Consider the following 15334-nt stretch of genomic DNA (forward strand, 5'->3'; position numbering starts at 1 on the left):
TCCAGCGTCCTCACACCTCATGTGGTCCCTCCTCCCAGTCTGTGGGATCTCAGCTGCATGCCTGCTCTCCTGAATGAAGGTTAACCAGTCTGTCAATTGCTCAGCTTTATTTTCTCCCTCTTCCTCCTTTCCTGTCCTTATGTCCCATTTTTCACTAAATGGAAAGAGGAAATGAAATGCCATCCATAAGCTGCTCTCAGAGAGACCATTCTTTTTTTTTTTTTTTTAATGGCTGAGAGGTGGGGGAGGGGCTTACAGACAGGGGGAGTTGAAAGCGTTGACTACAGCGAAGTTTCCAATTTACCTGTGGCATTATATTTGCCCTGCTTGCTACGCTGGGTAGTCATAGATTTCTGAATGTCTTTAAACACTCTGAATTCTTTATTCATTTGAAAGTGCACTATATTTCGCAGCCCAAGCCTTGCCTACTCAGAATGATTTGAGAGATGACTACCTGTGAAGTCTTGGCATTGAATTTGTCCTTTGGTATTACAGGTTCCTGGGCTGATGGCTTTGGTTTTAGCGTGTGCAACAGCTCTGGGTTTTATTATGAAGGCGAAGCTAGGCAGCCCATCTGAGGCGAGCTTGTCAGTTGACATATGATTTGCTGAAATGCAATCACCCAGACGTCAGAAGTGGATTGCTTTTTATTCCCACTGGCACTGGGGAAATTTGCTTTGACATTTCAAAAATCTGCATCACCGGTGGGGTGAGGGGTAGGGTTACGAAATGTGCCAACACCTTCTCTCTGAAATTGTGAGTGCGTTGGCAGCTCATTTTATTGCTTGTACAATGTGTCCTCTTCGGCTTTGGATACAGGATGCACCATGTGACTTTCATCACTTCTGGAAACCACAGCCACACTGGCAGGATGACCTGGTAAGCCTTGATCTCTTGTCTGACTCTCAGTCCTCAGAGTGGCACGTGACTTGGGTCTTCTTCATTCTGGGAGCTCTCTTGCTGCATCTCCTGGGACTTCCTTGGGTGGTCACAGCAACCCAGAAGCTTCTGTGATGGCAGGATTCATGATTGGCATCCAGGTAGAGCCAGGAACACTGAGGTCCAGACAGCCACTTCCTCTCCAGGAAGGGTGAAGGCCCCATGTTTATGCTTGGGTGTGAGACCAGAGGGCCAAAGTCCATGCAGCTCTCCATGAGCCCAACTGGGAGTCCTGAAATGTAGGAAGAGCAGCTCAGGATGGGGTGGGCTCCATTTTCCTCAAAGATGCACCCAATCACTTCCTGCCTGTGCTTGGTGGGCCAAACTCTCTGAATCCACTACACTGTCCTTGGATAGCCAGAGAGCCTAGGAGGTACCATTCCTCCTCCCCGGTGACTTGTTGTGCATCTTACTGGGATTCAAAATGCCTCCAATTTTCTACACCTTCTCAGGACCAAATGGCCTCCATCAAAATTGTCATTATGCTAAGCCAATAAGACAAGTGTCAAGAAAGCAAGGCCACCTCATCCACATATCTGCCAGTGCCCCACTACCTTAAGTCCCCTGTAAATATTCTAAAGTACAAGGCACTAGAATACAAACTCCAAGGAGAGAGACCTCATCAGTCTTCTCACTATGGTCTTCCCAGGACCTAGCCCAGTGCCTGGCCTGTTCTAGTTGCCCTGTAAATATGTGTTCACTCCACCAGTATCTGTTAAGTGCCTCCTGAGGGCCAGGTGTGTGCTGTTCACTGAAGACGCAATAATGAGCAAACCCAGGCACAGTTACTGCCTTCCTGGAGCTTTGGGATTGGTGAAAATTAAGTGACAATAAAGAGCCTTGCCCAAAATGCCCCAAGGAAGCCACGACCACTGCAAGAGCAAAAGTCACCTGTGAGTGGTTCATTCCCCCACTCTATGCACTAGCATAGGGTTGCCCCTGGTGGACAGGCACAGAAGATGCAAATGTGAATCAAAATATGATTTCTGGCCTCAACCATCTCACAGACTGACAAGGAGATAAGCAACTCCTTGGAAATAAGAATGTGCAAGGTAACTGAGGACATAACAATGTATAAATGTTGAGGGAACACAGATGTGGGAACCACTGACTTTGCTCTCCCATCATATGGGGGTATTAAAGAATACTAGGATTTTTCCAGCAGGGCAAGGTAGAGAAAGACTGTCTCAATGAGGGAGAAAGGGAATCATGAGCAAAGCCTGGAAGCACAGAAGTGTGTTGCTTAGAAGGACCGTGGAGAGTCTGCAGGGCGGGTGCATCTGGTACAGGAGGAAAATGGGGCTGAAGAACTAAATTAGAGCTTGAAAGTTATGCCAAAGTATTCTCTTGGCCTGCTTGGGCTGCCTCAATGAAAACCAGACTGTGCGGCTGGAACAACAGAAATGTATTCCTCACAGTTCTGGAGACTGAGGTCCACTATGAGGGTGCCAGCAGGGTTGGGATCCCTAAGAGGTCTCCTCCTGCCTGGCAGACAGCTGCCTTCTCCGTGTGCTCACATGGCAGAGAGGGTGAGCTGCCTGTCTCTTCCTGACACGAAACTCACCATAGGGACCCCATCCTCATGACCTCCCGAAGGACCTGTCTCCAAACACTATCACTTTGGGGATTAAGGCTTCAACTTACGGATTTGGGAGGAATACAGACGTTCAGTCCATACAGCTATATAAAATGTATTCAGCAGGCAGGGGGCCACGGAAAGAGGAGCCCAGACCTAAGTGGTTTCAAACTGGGAGGAGTGGGGTGGGAGCAGGTATCTGGCAGCAAAGGATCATGGGAAGGCAATGACCACTGGTCTTCTCTTTTCCAACATTTCGCAATGCCACCTTCTCATAAGGGGCAGAAAGGGCATTTTAGGTGATCACAGACAGGTCCTCAAGGGACACTCTGTAGCAAGTACATGAGGGCAAGGGTAAAATAATATCTTCATAGTAATTGCCCCATAAGGAAAGGGGTGAAATGCTTGTGGCCAGGGACTCTGTACCCATAGCACTGGCCTTCAAACATCTATTTTGGGTTCTTATCTTTCCTAAGGTTGCACATCCAAGGCTCCTCCTTTTGAAGGGAGCATATGATTCAATTCCTAACAGAATAGGTCAACCACAGTGGGGGGGGGGGTACATGGGAGCCCCAGAGAGACTGAGTCACAGCAAATCCTAGAGTGTTGTTCTAGTCAGCTCTTTCACTGCTGTGACTAAAGGACCCGACCAGCACAACGGTAGAGGAAGAGAAGTTTATTTAGGGGCTCATGGTTTCAGAGGTCTCAGTCCACAGACAGCAGACTCCATTCTTTGGGGCTTAAGGTGAAGCTGAACGTCGTGGAGGAAGAGTGTGGTGGAGGGAAGCAGCTCACTTGATGATCAGGAAGCAGAGAGAGATCTCCACTTGCCAGATACAAATATATACCCCAAAGCCACGCTCCCAATGTCCCACCTCCTCCAGTTACCACTCAGTGAATCCCACTGGGGGATTAATTCACTGATTGGGTTAAGTTTCTCACAACCAAATCATTTCTTCTCTGAACTTTCTTGCATTGTCTCACACGTGAGCTTTGGGAGACACCTCATATGCAAGCCATGACAGACTTGCCTATGACAAACGTAGACCTCTGGCTGATGGGAAACCAAACCACCTAGGCCAGAGCTTGGGTTCTGTTTTTCCCATTTCCATCAACATTTCAGCCCCAGTGAGGGCACCTTGTCAATAATCTGCCTTCCAGCAGTGTGGTGAGGGACGAAAGCTCCCAGAAGTAGCACTGTCCTGGGAAAGGTAAGGTCCACGAAAAGGATAAAACTCACCTAAGGAGAGGCAGCACCTCCCCGGCTGACCTTGAGAAGGATTCCTGCCCAGAGAGATGGAGGTTCCAGCTGAGTCCTGGCAGCCCCAGAAAGAAGAGCCCCCTGTGTCCCATCTCAGGACAGATGAAGGAAAGTTAGCTGTGGGTGACTTGGCACTTGATATCTTACTCCTCTCTCTCTCTCTTTTTCTCAGAACAATGGGCACAAGGAGGACATCCTCTGTGTGGCTCAATGCCCACCTTTCCTTCTGGCCACCTCCAGCTACGATGGAGAGATTATCATTTGGAATGTCGTCTCAGGCCATGTGTACTGCAAGCTGAACACTCCCAGCCCCTCAGATGGGCCAAACCATAGGGAAGGTAGGTGAAGGGCCAGGCTCTGCCGCCACACTGCATGGCTCCTGCCATGTTCCATCTGGCAGGTTGACGGAGTCCCAATCCTGGACCACCTCCCACTTAGAAGGGATTGGACTCATTTCCGGTTTGCTTGGTCTGATGAGGATTCCCAAAGCTGAAGCTCAAGGGTTGGATTAGCTGAGCTCACATTCCTGGGCACCTGTCCATCGAAGCCCATCTCCCAGTCAGCCCCAACCTCCAGGGTCCTTTCCTCATCCACTGTCAACCTGGAAAATGCCGAGTCCCCTGGGCTTTGTTGGTACATCTCATAATTTTCTTCCTCTGTTTTCTGTGACCACTCACCATGTGCTTCTTCCACCCGGCTGGCCAGTCTGCTCCCCCAGCCCAAGACTTCACCCCTGGATGTCTCTTCCAACAGCAAGTCTTCAGGTTTCTATGCTGTCCCCATCTTCAGTCCTTTCTGGTGACCCATGATCCACAACACCCCTACTTGGATCTGTCCTTACTGCTTGCATAGGGTGATACAAAATTTCCCCGCCCTCCCACTCCACTCTTCCTAATTGTTCTGTCCTGGTTTCCTGTCTTCAAATTCTCTCTCTCTCTCTCTCTCTCTCTCTCTCTCTCTCTCTCTCTCGTGTGATCATGGTTTTTTCCATTCATTTATTTATTCATTCAAAAAATATTGATAAGCACCGCCAAGGACTAGGCACTGTGCTAGGTGTTGGGGCTTGGGGCTGGTAATCACATCTCTGTCCCTCCAAGTCCTGAACCATTTAAGAAACACACACGGGAAACAATCTCAGGGTTCAGATATCTTCCAGTTTCACTGCTGGATGTGCAGGACTGGAAAGTGGCTGGAGTCCACAGCCAAGTGAGCTTTCTTCCTACTACTCCATCCCACCTCCAGAGTCTAGGCCCACCCTCCCAAAGAAGCAGCCTGAAGACACTCATCCACCATGGAGCCCCAATAGAAGAGATATAGGGAGTTGGAAAATTTTGCATGAAATAAGAAAGTTTCTACATTTCCTAAGGCCCAAATACCAAATCCTTAAAAACCATGAGGCCCAGATCAGGATCCCTTTGCTTTGGGCATTTGTTAAAACAGTAGCCAGAAAAGAAAACAAAGGTCCTAATGAGTCCTTCAATCAGAAAATATCTGAGCTGCTCTCATGGGTCTAATGCTGTGGTAGATAAAGGGTAGGTAGATTGGAGGCCTGTACTACCCTCAAGGCCTACATTCAGAAAAAGATGTGTGTGTGACAACCAGGTAGAACAGTAGTACTGCCATTCAGGGAGTCTCAGTGCTGCTTGAGAGTCACCTGGAGGACAAGGGTCAGAAATTGAAGCCACTGGAAACCAAGAGATCAAAAAGAGATTCATACCTGTAGATTTATCTTCAAGTACACATTCCCCCTGCCAAAAAAACGTTATCCTATGAAACTCTTTCTCAGCATGTCTAAGTTTTCAAGACCTTTATGGGGAGAGTGGTGGTATTTCTTTCCAAAGGTTTATTTCCATTGCCATTAAAATGAAAATAAAGTCATTGGCCAAGAATGCAATGTTGACTTTTCAGCCAGCAGTTGGGAGATAAATCCCCATTTGCAGCAGCATTTTTTGCTCAAAGTTATGTGACTGTTTGGTGGTTTCAAGAAATCTTCTTCTTCATCATTTTTTTTGCCCACAAATGCAAAGCCAGCCATTGCCGCCAATAACTTACATTGTGAAAATTACAAAAATGAGATGAGACTAGGTGGAGTCCCATACCCTTCCAGGAAAGAGCAGCCCTGGCTCGTCTTCCAAACCAAAACAAAGTGGTCCTTCTCTCAAGGGCCTGGTGAAGAGGTTGCCTTCTGATATGGAAAACCACCTGGAGGGTTCTTCTGAAGCCATCCTCAGGAAAATGGAGAGTGAAGGGAGAAAGGCAAAGCTGGATGAGCTGAGAACATATTTTTTCTGCTTTTAGCTTCATTCTTTCTCATAATGGGAATTGTTAATTTTTCTATTACATCAAACAGAAAAAAAAAATCGATTGTGAAAGAGAAAGATCAAGAGATACCAACCAGGCGAAAATGAAGGAAATCTGTGTGTTCACTTGGAGACAAAGGCTTTTTTTTTTTTAATCTAGGAAAACAACGTAAAGCTATTTGTTAGCTACCTCTAAACATCAGTAATTTTCCTACATGCTTTTAAAATTTTCTCTCATTTAGTGCTCACCTTGACCCTGTTGTACCCATTTTCATAAATGAGGAAACTGAGGCTAGAGTTAAGTGACAATAATTGTAACAGCTGCCGTTGTTGAGTGACGCTTCCAGGCACCGTAGGGTCATAACCCTTCTCAGCCTTCACTGAAAGGGAATGGAGGACTATTCACATAGGGGCCTCCTTTGGTTCACTCGAAAACCCTGAGGAGTAGGTCACCGCCTTATCACAGATGAAGACAGCTGAGGTGTAGGGAATGGAATTCTCCCCCAGACCCTGGTTGAGTAGCTCTCTGAGGTCTCTCACCCACTCCCCTGTGCCCGGCAGTAGGATGAGTGTGGGCGGGAAGGGAGGCTGTCTGCTGCATCTTCCCTCTTCTACTTCTTTCCACCCGATTCCCCAAGTTCAAAACTCCTAGGAGCTCAGTAACTGAGGGTGACACCATGCTTAGCCCAAATCACCAGCAATGTCTTCCAAGCATCAGAGAAGGACTGGAACCCCAGAGCCTGGCAGGAGCCACACCAACAGGAATGTAGGAAATCCTCCCTCCTCCCTCTGAGAGGACTCAGCTCCCTGAGGACCACCACGAAGTGCATGGTCAAGGGCACCGTCTTTGGAGGCAAAAATCTGGGTTTGAATCTTCTCCCTTATATTAGTAGCTATATAATTGGGGGCACATTGTGTTTCTTTCTAAATGGTGGACTCTCCTGTAAGATCAGAGTTATAACCCCTGCCTGGGATCCTGGTCACGGAAGTTGAGAAAGTGCCCAGCTGGAATTGTGATCGACATCCCCTAGAAGGAAAGGCTGAGTCAGCTGTGTCCACCATGGTTCCCTGAGTGTAAGTCCCAGGGCCAAGTTCACAGTCAGGCTGAAACAAGTATTGTTGAATGATTAACAACCTGAGTCACAAAGGTGGGGCCTGGAGGCATGGCTTCCTGTATGTAACTGCAATACCCACGGATCTTGCCATTTATAGAATTACTGTCTTAGTCTGTTCAGGCGGCCACCACAGAGTACCATAAACTGAATGGCTTTTAAATAACCAAAATTTATTTCTGATAGTTCTAGAACTTGGAAATCTGAGATCAAGATGGTTGGGTTCTGGGTTCTGGGGAGGGCTGTCTTCCAAGGTACAAATTGCTGACTTCTTGTGTCCCCACATGAGGAAAGAGAACAAGGGAGCTCTCTGAGGTCTCTTTATAAAGCACTAAACCATGAATGAGGGCTCCACCTTAATGAGCTCACTCCCTGCTAAAGGTCTCATCTCCTAACACCATTATGTTGAGGATCAGGATTTCAACACGTGAATATTGCAGGGACACAAACAGTGCCTAACAAGGGATATGTCCATCCATTTTCCCTCCAGGAGAGCAGTTTGTCTCTGGAGCCCCCTCAGAAAGGAGAGCTCTTTTCCCCAGGCTCCTTAAGTTCAAGTAGCAATCTTCTTTGCAGTTCTTAGGGATTTGGATCTAAGTAGGTGGGTAGGATTTCTATTCAGTTCTATATTATCTGAGTTCTATAAGAAGTAAAAGGAGTCAGGTATGGTGGCCCACGACTGTAATCCCAGCGACTTGGGAGTCTGAGAAAGGAGGATCACAAAAGTTCAAGGGCAGCCTCAGCAACTTAGCAAGGCCCTCCAACTTAAGTGAGACCCTGTCTCAAAGTAGAAAAGTGAAAATGGGCTGGGCATGTAACTTAGTGGTAAAGCACCCCTGGGTTAAGTCCTCAGTACCAAAAAAAAAAAAAAAGAAGAAGAAGAAGAAGGAGGAGGAGGAGGAGGAGGAGGAGGAGGAGGAGAAGTAGTAGTAGCAATAGTAAAAGGATAGATGTGGGCTCTGTGTGGATGGTGCCTGAAACTTAGCAGGTGAGCAGAAGCCTGGGCAGGTGGGCTGGGTTCAGTTGCTCAGGACTGAGCTGCGTTGTGGTGATGGAGGTTTGACACCTGCCTTCCTGAAGGTTCTTCTCCACCTTGGGGTGGTCCAGAGTAAATGCAGACCTCCCAGACCTCCCTCCTCTGACCCTCCCCGCTGCTGCATGTGCCCGTGGTGGTATATTCATTTCTTGGGGGTTGTTCTTGTGGGTTTTCTTCTGATCGTTGCTTCCCCTTCTTTACACCCCACCCAGCACGATGCCTTCACCCTACCACATGCTTAGATAGAGATGAAAAATAAATGAAGGAATAAACATCAACTTATGGTCCCGAGCCAATCTTTTAACTTGTCTAAATTTCCATCTCCTCTTCTGACGATGGGAATGATATTCCATCACCGTGTCTGTGAAAGCCCGTGGTTAATGTAGGTGCCATAAAGGTTCATCAGAATTATTCCAAGCCAGGGGCTCCGAAGAGGGGCATCTTTGGGGAGGTGTCTGCAGAGTCCCAGGCCAAGCCCCCCCACACCCACCTGCGTGGGTTTCTCAGATGCCTCAGGTCTCCCCCGACCACCACCACCACCGCGAGGCCAAGTTCCCAAAGTCCAAGGTTCCTGGGGCAATGTTGGGGCTCCCTGGGCCACCAGAGCTTTTAGCCTGCCCAGCTGACTTTGACCATCATCTAGGTTGGTGGGGTGCTGAGCCAGTCAGGCCACTTTGCTCCATTTGGTTTCCAAATGCTGCGTGGGCAGCCGCCTGAGAGAGGGCTGAGAGTGTGAGAGTAACAGTGAACCCCGAGTGAGCCATGAGCTATGTAGGGAGCCCCCAAAATCAACTAAACGGGCTCTCCTTCACCCCCCAGGCCCAGACCCAAGTGTCTCTCGCCTCGCCTTCCTGAAGACTCGGGCAGCCAGGTTGGACTCAGTGGCTGCTTCCCTCGTCGCCAATGGGCCAGGAGGTGAGGTCAGAGCGCCATGGTGGGCAGTGCCCCAGGGTCCAAGACATGTCCATTCCAGGCTTAACCGACACCCCAAGCTGCTCTGGCCCCATTCCTGCTCTCCAGGGAGGCAGTCAGGTGGGGAGTAGGAACTCCAGCTCCACTTCCTTTAAATCAAGCCCCCCCAGAAGGTTTATAGGTACCAAGTGCCCTTGGATGCCCACCCCCCTACCGTTCCCTCTCTGCCCTCCTCTCTGAGAGGCACCCATCTCCTCTGCTTTACTTGAGCAGGAACACAGAGCACTCCTCTTCCCTGGGAGGAGAAGGAGTCCACATTGTGTGACTCAGGGAACTTGCAAGAGGATTGATATACTTGAGGTCCCCACCTCACCAAAGCTAGCACCTATATACCCACATGTAAACCCAGGCAAGACTGTAACTGTTAGGCCACGCAAAACCCCCGTCCCCTCCCTCTGACTAGGCGAGTTTCATAGTGTGTTACATAAATGTGTGCATGCAGGCACACACTCACACTCCCTGGTGGGAAGGCATTCATCACCACCATGTCGTAGTGGTATGACATACTTTTCTCTACAGCTGAAGCTAGATCCCTCCCCTGTCAAGAATCCTGCCCTGATTAGTAAAAAAGGGAGAGGATTTTGAGTCATAGAAATCCACAAAGAGGAAGGACCTTGTTCCCCAGGATATGCTGAGAATCCCAATTGATCCAAAGCAACCAAATAGAAAAGATGTCCCACTCCCACTGTTGTGAGGTGGCAGCGGCTGCAATGGCTTCTCAGCACAGGCTCAGAGACACCCCGGGGTGGGCTCAGGAACCAGGGTTAAAGAGCAAACCATCCCTCCTGATCGCTTTCCTCCCTCCCAGGTTCTGTCACCTTCTGGAGGCTGTTCGGTGGAGCTGGCCTCATTGCAAACTTCACTCCTGTAAGTTGAGCAGCCAGTTGGATAACTGGCCCCCTCGGGCTTGGGTTTTTTTGTTGTTGTTGTTGTTGTTTTTTAATGCTAGACCACCCAACAGAGTAGCTCTGCCATTCTCCAAGCTCTTAGCTTTGTTCGTCTTTGTGGCATTTCTAATTTGCTCAGGGATTCACACAGGCACAGCCACTAGTCCTTACCGTCAATCAAGTACAGCATTTCACGTGCCATTGTGTGTGTGTGTGTCTCAGTCCAGAGAGAAAGCCCAGGTCAGCAGCATTGCAGTGACAACGGAAGATGCCCTCGCCTACCTGGCTGACCAGCAAGGCTTTGTACACGTCTGTGACATCAAGGAGTACGGCCTGCAGGGACCGGAACTGCAGCCGCCCAAGAGTAGGCTATGCACTTCTTCCTATTAAATACTATGGTGAACACAGATTTGGTTACAGTGCAATATCCTGGCCGGTAAAATTAAATTGTACCAGTGTGGGGAGGGAGTTCTCTTAACACTCTTTGAAAGTAGATATATTAAAAAATATATATATTTTAGTGAAAAGTTGGCAAGGGTGCAGGAAAAGAGGCGCATGTACAGTCTTGAATAGAGGGTATTTGCTGTGTGCTAACTGAAGGGCGAGTTGATATTTAGGATGCATCAAAAGCTGTAAGTGGCAATTCTACTTCTAGAAATTTGGCTGAAAGAAATAATAAATGTGCACAGAGATTTAATTATAAGATTACGCATCAGCACAATGTTTATGAGAGAGAGAGAGAGAGAAGAGAGACAACCTATATGCACAATATAAAAGAAAATGATTGAATACCTGAGGGTATAGTACATTGGAATATATAGTCATTAAATAATGATACTGTAAATGAAATGCATTCATGGGAAAATATTCATGATAAATGGTTAAATGAAAAAAAAATCAGATCATGAAGGAATATTACATTACAATTCTATCTTTGTTAAAGCAAAGAGGATTAAAAGACGAAAGACATACACCAAAGTTTTAACAAACATTATTTCTTTGTAGATGAAGTTAGGGGTATTTTTAATTTTCTTCTCTTTGGAAAGCCGTCTTTTGAAAATTTTATGCATCCATACTGCTTTAGTAACAAAAAATATGTTTAAAAATGTATAACCCTTTCACACAATTATAAAAGTACTCATGTTTATAAAAAAAAAAAAAGATTAAACGGTAGGAAGTAATGAAAAATGAAGGTGTTTTTCTGATCTTCCCTACCTCCCTAACCTCCATTAAACCTGTTAATGGGGGGCTGGGGTTGTGGCTCAGTGGTAGAGCGCTTGCCTCACATGTGTGAGGCCCTGGGTTCAATCCTCAGCACCACATAAAAAGTAAATAAATCAATAAAGGTATTGTCTACAAATAAAAAAAAAACTTTTAAAAAACTGTTAATGAATTTGAATTTATTTCCAGATATACACACATTCATACCTGTATATAAGGGCACACACACATTTATAATACGTTAATTTTAGAACTTATTTTTAAAAGTTGTATCTCTTAAACAACTTTCCAAATAAGTATATTTGGCTCTACCTCATTTTTAAGTAGTTTTATAATCCCATCAAATATTTCTCAAAAGCCTATTTAGAGATAAATGATCACATATTTATTTCTGTTCCCCACTAAGAGAAATGAGAATGTATAGATAAAAATAATCTGCCTTGTTATTGTTTTAATTCCAAATATTAGAGGTATGTGAGTCAACTTTCCATTACTGTAACAAATAGTTTGGCTAATCAAATTACAAAGACAAAAAGATGGTTTGGTTCACAGTTTTTGAGCTTTCCATTCTGGACCAATTGGCCCTGTTGCTTTGGGCCTATGGTGGCACATTGTAGCAGGACCACATGGCAGACCATGTGTTTCGCCTTCTGGCCAGGAAGAAGAAAGAGAAAAGAAAGAAATGAGAGGGGTCCCTTTGGGGGTATGCCCCCAAGGACTTAAAACCTCCTCTAAGCCCCATTTCTTAAAGGTTCTTTAAGCCCTTAACACATTTTGAGATTTAGGGGGCATTCCAAATCCCAGTGTAACTTTCACAAGCCTATTATAAAATCATTTTTAGGGTTGGGAGTGAGCTCCGTGGTAGAGTGCTTGTCTGGCATGTGTAAAGCCCTTGGCCAGATTTCCCACTGCAATAAATGAAGAAATATGTTTTTAAAAAATCACTTTTTACTACTTGCATATTCCTGTACACTTACCAAACCCTCAGCACTGAAGGAAATCACAGCATAAGTATTTTGCATGGGTCCCATTTCACATGCCTTCGGACCTGGTACGGGGTCTGACACACAGTAGTGGCTCCGTCACTGATTTTGGAACCCACGCAGCAAGGCGGATGACTCACCACACCCATGCCTCTCTGCCAGCCCTGACCTGCAGAGACAATCCTGCAGCTCCATGGTAGGTGTGCCAATTCCCCATTCCACTCAGATTGTGCTCTTTCTTTGCATTTAGAAGTGACCTTCTGGAGGGCTCATGTCAGCATGGTGACATGGTGAGTACCACCATCACTTTTAGAGTTCAAGAATTTGTAAAAGAGTGAAGATGATTTCCCCAGGGTTGATTAGATCAATCTTCTCAAAAGCCCTCTGAGAGAGTCAAAAGAGAAAAGCTATTCTGCTATTGATGAAAACAAGGACAGACATGGCCACACACAACTGAAGGAAGAGACTGGAAATCATTTTTCTCATAAACAGATGATGGTTTTCCTTGACTTGGCCTGCTGTTGTGCAAAGTTATAAGCTTAGTAGGTTTAAGATTTTTTTGGTTGGAGGAATTCTAACTCTTGCTAAATAGATCCTTTCAACCTCTTGGTCTTCCACTCGGACTGATCCTCCACAGGGTGGTTTCCAGGATATCTCATTTGATATCTTGGGGCTTCAGTTGGGGAATTTAGAGAGAGTGTGGTAAGGAAGAAGGCAGCGAAAGAATGGTTCCCAGAAGAATCGAGAAGAACCTGGCTTCCATGTTCCAACTTTAACGGAGTACACACATATTGATCCGACGGCCCTTCAATGCGGAAGCTTGAATCTCTTCTCCTCTCTTACCTCTTTAGTTTGGAGCTGATAGAGGAAGAAAATATTCTGCTATCATCCTCCCTGGACCACACTGTGCGCCTGTGGAGCATGGACGGAGCATACGTAGGTAGGGAATGTACACCTGGCTTCCATCTCAGCCCCACTTTAGAACCAATCTAACCGCCATGGAGTCATTAATTCTCTGAGGTAAGGTGTATGAGTCAGCTCTGGCTGCCATAACAAAATATCATAGATGGGGAAGCTTAAGGAACAGAGGTTTATTTTCTCTTTGTTCTGGAGGCTGGAAGTCCAAGACGAGGGTCCCTGTGTGGTTGGATTCTGGTGATGGCTCTCTACCTGGCTTTCAGAAGGTCTCCTTCTTGTATGCACACATACTGGAGAGAGAGCGCTCTGGTGTCTTACTGTAAGGACACTAACCTTGTCCAATCAGGGATCCTCTCTTATGACCTTATTTAACCTTCATTACCCCTCTAATGGGTCATTGGCAGTTAGAGCTTCAACATAAGAATTTGGGGGAAACAATTCAGTCCATAGTATAATCTAAGCTTATTTTCCCCACAATTAGTGAAATCAAAAACATTTGAAATTAGAGAACTCAGTGAAATTGAAGGCAGTGAGTTTGGTAAGGAGCTGTCTCATAAGGATCATGTCTTGGCAGGGAAAATTCAAAACTGGAGGAAATTATGTTGCCTGGCACATGTGGGCCACTGTAACTAGAATACCCTGACCTACTACTGCTCAGAGGGCCTGTGGACCTATTCTAGTAGTCCATCTTGTCCTGTAGCTTATGTTTCTTGAAACAGGTCTGGAACTATTTTGAACTTATCCTGCAAGTCCTTAGTATCTCTGAGTAGCCTCCGCACCCAGGTAATACATTGTGTAGATGCCGTCCCAGGCTTCAGCCTCCAAGACCAATTGCCCTGGAATATTTTCTTATGAAACTAGAGAGGCATAAAATAGCTTGATGAAGGTGACCTCTTCAGGATTAAGAAGTCCTATCCATTTTCGTAGTAAGCTTTGCTCTGATTGGAAGACAGCTTACCTGCCATCATATGCATATTATATTTCAATTTATCTCTATTGTTTCAGGGACCTTTGGGCAGAGTAGCCCCTGGGATATTTTTACTCCTGCTTCTTGGGGTCATCCACGAGTCCCCTATGAAATTTTGACAGATCCCCGGAGTACGCCTGCTCACTCCGTGCTGGAAGGAGATGCTCCTCCTGGGTGCACGGTGGGAAGGGAGGAGCAGGACCAAGTGATGGAGGAGGAGACTTGTACTGAGGTTGGTGCTGGTACATCGAGCTCAGCTGTGTTTCCTTTGTAGCTTGCAGGTGGATCATCAACAAAAACTGCAGCCTGAGACAGCCGAGGCATGACCCAGGAATGCAGGAATAAGTGTGTTCCCCACACCCCAAGCTCATGTTACTGACCAGGACCAGGAGGATGTGTCTTTCTATCTATGAGAAGGCAGGACCTGGTCTCCCAGCATCTCCCACATTTTGACCCACAAACCTGGGAACACCAGGAGACTTCACACCATGCTCAACCCAGCTGTCACATCTGAGAACAGACCCTGCCCATTCACAGGCTCATGGTTCTGAGGTGCACTTAAAAGCAGAGGGTCCTAATGACCAAAAGGAAGAAATAATTAGCTTAATGCCCAAGTCTATGAAAGTCAAAGTCAGAACAAGAGATTCAGAGAGGGCCCTGGTCGATGCAGTCTTGATTTACAGCTCCATGAAATATATGGATTTCCAAGAAATGCTCGCCCTTTAATAAATTGAAAAGAAGGTCATTTCATGAGCTATTGCTCACCAGCTATGTTACAACTCAAAGCAGGACACCTGCTCTGCCAGCAAAATCATGTGTCGTGGGTTTTTCCTTGGCAGCCTCACAGAATACTGATCACGCAGTCTAACCGAGGCACTAGCTCTGACTTAGAGTTCCAAACACGTTCAAAATAGGAAATAAAGGAACCAGGCAAGCACCAATCAGGAAAAGCTCTGTCTCATCTGGGCCTCCTGCATCTCCTGGATCCTGTTCCCAAGGTTATCAACAGCACCCCGGTGGCTCTCTCACGTGCAACTATTGGCTCATTTGGAAATAACAGTCATTTCCCTGTGCTTCTGATACGGAGAAAACAAATGCCTTCATTAATTGTGATAGAACTGCAATTTGCGAAACAAAAGCTCAGTGGGAGGTGGAAAGAAAG

General features: G+C 46.4%; 1 protein-coding gene across 1 annotated transcript in view; it reads left to right on the forward strand.

Moving 5' to 3' along the window:
* Positions 1-15334, forward strand: part of LOC113182482 (cilia- and flagella-associated protein 337-like) — a 121319-nt gene that overhangs the window by 99828 nt on the left and 6157 nt on the right. Inside the window, exons 13-20 of the mRNA XM_026388416.2 lie at positions 820-879; positions 3949-4114; positions 9044-9139; positions 10005-10063; positions 10306-10447; positions 12538-12577; positions 13139-13227; positions 14211-14404. Coding sequence (XP_026244201.2) covers positions 820-879; positions 3949-4114; positions 9044-9139; positions 10005-10063; positions 10306-10447; positions 12538-12577; positions 13139-13227; positions 14211-14404 — 846 coding nt within the window. The remainder of the gene's footprint in view (positions 1-819; positions 880-3948; positions 4115-9043; positions 9140-10004; positions 10064-10305; positions 10448-12537; positions 12578-13138; positions 13228-14210; positions 14405-15334) is intronic.

This window comes from Urocitellus parryii, chromosome 2 (genome assembly GCF_045843805.1).
Source record: "Urocitellus parryii isolate mUroPar1 chromosome 2, mUroPar1.hap1, whole genome shotgun sequence".
NCBI classification, from domain to species: domain Eukaryota; kingdom Metazoa; phylum Chordata; class Mammalia; order Rodentia; family Sciuridae; genus Urocitellus; species Urocitellus parryii.